Source organism: Cebus imitator, unplaced genomic scaffold (assembly GCF_001604975.1).
Source record: "Cebus imitator isolate Cc_AM_T3 unplaced genomic scaffold, Cebus_imitator-1.0 Scaffold215, whole genome shotgun sequence".
In the NCBI taxonomy this organism is placed as follows: domain Eukaryota; kingdom Metazoa; phylum Chordata; class Mammalia; order Primates; family Cebidae; genus Cebus; species Cebus imitator.
Genome location: NW_016107530.1, coordinates 3483625 through 3489371, shown reverse-complemented (window position 1 = coordinate 3489371; position 5747 = coordinate 3483625). Strand labels below are relative to the sequence as shown.

The following is a 5747-nucleotide window of genomic DNA, read 5'->3' as shown; positions in this document are numbered from 1 at the left end:
CACGTGCCACCATGCCCAGCTAATTTTTTGTAGTTTTAGTAGAGACGGGGTTTCACCATGTTGACCAGGATGGTCTCGATCTCTTGACCTTGTGATCCACCCGCCTCGGCCTCCCACAGTGCTGGGATTACAGTCTGAAGCTTTCTTTACTTACTAGCTTGATAAAGCATTTCAGTTTTATTTTGTGCTATCATTGTCTTAATTCAGGACAGTCATTTCACCAGGAAGCCCTGGTTTCTTTTTAGTGAAGAATGATATTTGGAAGCCAAGATGTGCTCATTGCAATTAGGTTGCTGCTCCCAACCCCTTTCATTGAATGGAGATATGAAAGATGATTGATTGATTGATTGATTGATGACACAAATATTTACATCTTTATATTTCTATATCTTATATATATTGGAAGCTGTGAATTTACACAGGTACCTCCAGTTCTTCCAGTGATCTGACTCTACCCTGTGCTATCTCTGCATGGATTACTCTCGTTGCTCCATCTGGGTTTCAATACTTAGTAATAAAGTGGCTCATATCACTGGGTAGTTGCGGCTCTACTACCCTTCGAGCCTCCATCTCCTGTATAGGCATCTATCTACCTTTCTTGAAAAGAGGATGTCTGTAGAACTGAATTGTTCAGAACAGATGGAGACAACATTGTGATACCCTGTCTCTAGAAAAAAAAAAATGGTCACACGTGTCTGTGGTATCAGCTACTAAAAGGGCTGACATGGGAGGATTACTTGAACCCAGGAGGTCAACGCTGTAGTAACCTGTGATCACACCACTACACTCTGGCTAGGGTGACAGAGTGAGACTCTGGCTAGGGTGACAGAGTGAGACCGTGTTTCAAAGCGGAAAAAAAAAAAAAATAAGATTGCATATAATGAAATGCACAGACCCTTACCAAGTTGTAGATCATTTCCATCTTCCATCCAGTCCCTTTTTGGATTGACTTTTAGCAGGCCCGGTTCCCCTTCCCATGGCCACTTCTATTAGAGAAGCTGAAGAATTGCTGCAGATAGGGTCAGATACATGACCTGTCTACCAATCATATACTCACTTTATGAATTTTGAATGTTAACAACATGATGCAGAAGAATGCTTGTGTCTTTTGTAACATTTTCTTTTAGCACACTTTAAAAATAGTTAAATTTTCATCTGCCATGTGGTGGTGTCTTTCTGGCCCACTTTCATCATCTTCAGGGATGTATTTCTGCTGCTGCTTCTCACTCTTTTTTTTAAATCCTAAATTTGTATGGGATTTGACCTCAATACTTTTTTTTTTTTTGAGACGGAGTTTCACTCATGCTACCCAGGCTGGAGTGCAATGGCACGATCTCGGCTCACCGCAACCTCCGCCTCCTGGGTTCAGGCAATTCTCCTGCCTCAGCCTCCTGAGTAGCTGGGATTACAGGCACGCGCCACCATGTCCAGCTAATGTTTTGTATTTTTAGTACAGACGGGGTTTCACCATGTTGACCAGGATGGTCTCGATCTCTTGACCTCGTGATCCACCCGCCTCGGCCTCCCAAAGTGCTGGGATTACAGGCTTGAGCCACCGCGCCCGGCCTGACCTCAATACTTTTGTATTCATTTTTATGTGCATTTAGTTTGCCTGAACTTTATCAAGGTAGTTTGTTTCAGATAGCTTTTCTGACTTCATCTAGCTCTGCTCTTATGATCTGTTTTCTTCTTTTGTCAAAAACATATGGTTTGCTTTCTGAAGCTTTCTGTCTCTTTTGCCCTTTTTCACTTTTAATCTGGGCCTTCTATGTCTTTGTTGTCTCTGTCCTACTCCCAGCAGTTTCTCCTCAGTGTAGGACCCTGGTAAATGAGATTTGCAAGTTTGTAAGGCTGGAGTGGTCTATGCCACTTTAGATCTTAAAATGAATTCTCCACTCACTTTCTTGTTGGGGATAAAATTTTGCCTAGTTTCAGCTGGTGCATTTTCCAGTAGATACCTACTGGCTATTTTTTGGTTTTCTTGTTCTCCCATTGCTTCCTTATGCTTTCTTCAGACATACTCGACAGTAACACATAGGTCTTTTGGCCTTTTCCCACCCATTCGTATATTGGTTTGTGGGGATACCTAGTCACTTATTTTGTTGTGAATGCCATCGGTTTTTTAAATTTGGTATCTATATTGCTTTGTCTCTTTAGTGTAGGGTTTCAGGAAGATCCAAACTTATGCTACCATCAGTGTTTTCCCAGAATTTTCTAATTTATATAATCTCAATATAGGTAATTCCCCCCGCTCTTTGTGAGGCAGTTTCTTATGCTGGGAGATCCAAAAGAAAGTTAGGAGCCATCAAAGTTTACCACCCTTAGTCAATTTGAGCTTTTCTCTCTTCTCAACTCTTATGGTTAGTATAAGCACCATGAAGAGTCAAGGGAATTTTGTTCCTTTTCTTTATGTGGTGTATGTTCGATATATATTCATGTTCCATGTACATCACACATGCAGATTTAACCTTGACTTGAAATTTCAAATATTTAGGAAGAAGAAAGGAAACGTCAAGAGGAAATGGAACGCCAGCGTCGAGAAAGAAGATATATTTTGCCTGATGAACCAGCCATCATCGTACATCCAAATTGGGCTGCAAAAAGTGGCAAATTTGATTGTAGCATCATGTCTTTGAGTGTCCTTTTGGACTACAGATTAGAGGATAATAAAGAACATTCATTTGAGGTAATGTTTTAAGTTTGAAATAATATCCATATGAGGTCCACACATTATGACTAGTTAATATATCTGTGAAATCTCTTTGTTTGTTTTGAGACAGAATTTCACTCTTACTACCCAGGCTGGAGTGCAGGGGTGCAGTGGGGGCTCACTGCAACCTCCGTCTCCTGGGTTCAAGCAGTTCTCCTGTCACAGCCTCCCAAGTAGCTGGGATTACAGGCACCTGCCACCATGCCCAGCTAAGTTTTGTATTTTTAGTAGAGACAGGGTTAACCATGTTAACCAGGCTGGTTTCCAACTCCTGGCCTCAGGTGATCTGCCCATCTCAGCCTCCCAAAGATCAGGGATTATAGAAGTGAGCCACCACGGCCGTATCTCTGAAATTTCTTTGAATGCCTCTTTTGTTGCATCTGTTTTTTTGAGTTTTTCTTGTTTTTGTCTTTTATTCTACTTCTTAGGAAACAACAGATGATTTCTCCTCTGAGGTTTTGTTACAGACCCACTTTTGTTGATTGCATTTCTTTGGTATGGTTTATGTGTTCCTCTATTCTCTGTATTTCATGTAAATGGATAGTTGGATTTAAATTCTTAATTAAGTTCAGTTCTGTTTTTTCCTAAGACGCTTTCATAAGTAGTGTGGTGTGTTCTTTTCTTCAGGATATCCATAATGTCTAGTTGTCTCTTTTGGGGATGAGGTAATGCTTTATTTTTTTCTCTAGAATTAAAATAACATTTAATACCATTTAAAGAGATTAAAAATTTAACTTGTGTTTGAATGGTAGGAGAAAATAATTATTGTTTAACTTTTCATTGTTAATCTATTTTTTGTATCATTATTTTATTTTAGTACTTAGTTATTTATTTTCGAGACTGGGTCTCGCTTTGTCACCCAGGCTGGAATACAATGGCATTATCTTGGCTCACTGCAACCTCTGCCTCCCAGGCTCAAGTAATTCTCCTGCCTCAGCCTCCCGGGTAGCTGGGATTACAGGCGTCTGCCACCACACCCAGCTAATTTTTTGTATTTTTAGTAGAGATGAGGTTTCACAATGTTGGCCAGGCTGGTCTCAAACTCCTGACCTCATGTGGTCCACCTGCCTCAGCCTCCCCTCAGAGTGCTGGGATTACAGGCGTGAGCCTATTTATTTATTTATTGAGACAGAGTCTCCCTCTGTCACCCAGGCTGGAACACAGTGACATGATCTTGGCTCCCTGCAACCTCTGCCTCCCAGGTTTGAGCAGTTCTCCTCCCTCAGCCTCCCGAGTAGCTGCAATTACAGGTGTACGCCACCAAGCCCAGCTAACCTTTGTGTTTTTAGTAGAGTTGGAGTTTTGCCATGTTTGCCAGTCTGACCTCAAACTCCTGATCTCAGGTGATGCACTTGCCTTAGCCTCCCAAAGAGCTGGAATTTCAGCCATGAGCCACTTCACCTGGCCTGTATAATTATGTTAGAGCAGCTTTACAATATGTACTTATATGATTGTTAGTTTTCAAAACAATTGAAGACTTTTATCTCTAAGTATGTAATTACTTCACTCCTTAAAAATAGAATTTCCAACATTAATTTTTTTTTTTTTTTTAAGACGAGTCTCGCTTTCGCCAGGCTGCAGTGCAGTGGTGCTATCTCGGCTCATTGCAACATCCGCCTCCTGGGTTCAAGCGATTCTCCTCCTGCCTCAGCCTCCTGAGTAGCTGGGATTACAGGGGCGCACCACCATGCCCAGCTAATTTTTGTATTTTTAGTAGACACAGGGTTTCACCATGCTGGCCAGGATAGTCTTGATCTCTTGATCTTGTGATCCACCCACCTGTGCCTCCCAAAGTGCTGGGATTACAGGTGTGAGCCACTGCGCTCAACATATTAATTTTGTAGTATCCTGTACAAAATCATGATATATCTAAAATTTTTATTGTGTTTAATTATTGTATCTTATCAATATATGTTCTTTCATTTTCTAAATTACATTGGAAAAATCAGTCATGCTTCTTTGACCCAGAAGGTCATTGTCCACCAAGTGGTAAGATGAAAATCAAGGAAGACTAGAGACCTTTGAGGATTACTGAGGCAATTATAAACATAAAGTATGTGCTTATTGGTATTTATATAAAACATGTTGTAAATATTAAAGTATGTTCAAATTTTGGGATTTTTTTTTTCAATGTTAATTATTCCAATAAGCAGATGTCCTTAAAATTAGATGGTATGTGACTTTACTTTTATTAAGCAGTTACCTGGCCAGGTGCAGTGGCTCACACCTTAATCCCAGCACTTTGGGAGGCAGAGGCAGGTGGATCACCTGAGGTCAGGAGTTCGAAACCAGCCTGACCAACATGGTGAAACCCCGTCTCTACTGAAAATACAAAAAAATTAGCCAGGCGTGGTGATAGGTGCCTATAACCCCAGCTACTCAGGAGGCTGAGACAGGAAAATCGCTTGAACCCAGTGGGCAGAGGTTGCAGTGAGCCAAGATTTCGCCACTGCACTGCAGCCTGGGCAGCAGAGCTAGACTCTGTCTCAAAAAATAAAATAAAATAAAAAGTAAGCAGCTGCCACAAATTGAAATAATTCCTAATAATACCATCCTTATAATAATCACTTAATAAATAATTAGGCTGGGCACAGTCCTCACAGCACTTTGAGGGGCTGAGGTGGGAGGATTGCTTGAGCCCAGGAGTTCAAGATTAGCCTGGGCAACATAGTGAGACTCCATCTGAATTTGAAATAAAAAAGATTAGGCAACTACTGAAAAATAGGCTGAAATTAAATTATAGTCATAATAAATTGCGTTATCCTTTGCAATTAGGAAAATAATCTGATTAAAATATTTTAGCAAATATACCAGATTTACAAAGATTACACATTTAATAGCTGTGATGAATCATTTCAAGTATTAGGCCTTTTTAAGGATCTGTTGAAAGCAGTAGACTTTAGCCTTAGTAATAGGTACATAAAAAATTTATTATATATAGTTTTAGGCTTAGGAGTTTGCTAGAGCCCATTATCTGTGGATGCTTGCATAGTAATAATAGATGCTCCCTATTCAGGATTTTTTTTTTTTTTTTTTT

General features: G+C 40.3%; 1 protein-coding gene across 4 annotated transcripts in view; it reads left to right on the top strand.

Annotated features, from left to right (window-relative positions):
* CCAR1 (cell division cycle and apoptosis regulator 1) overlaps positions 1-5747 on the top strand; it is an 86309-nt gene that overhangs the window by 55812 nt on the left and 24750 nt on the right. For all 4 annotated transcript variants that reach the window (XM_017548943.2, XM_017548942.2, XM_037745864.1 and 1 more), the window contains one exon: positions 2495-2686. In XM_017548943.2, the coding sequence (XP_017404432.1) occupies positions 2495-2686 (192 nt within the window). The remainder of the gene's footprint in view (positions 1-2494; positions 2687-5747) is intronic.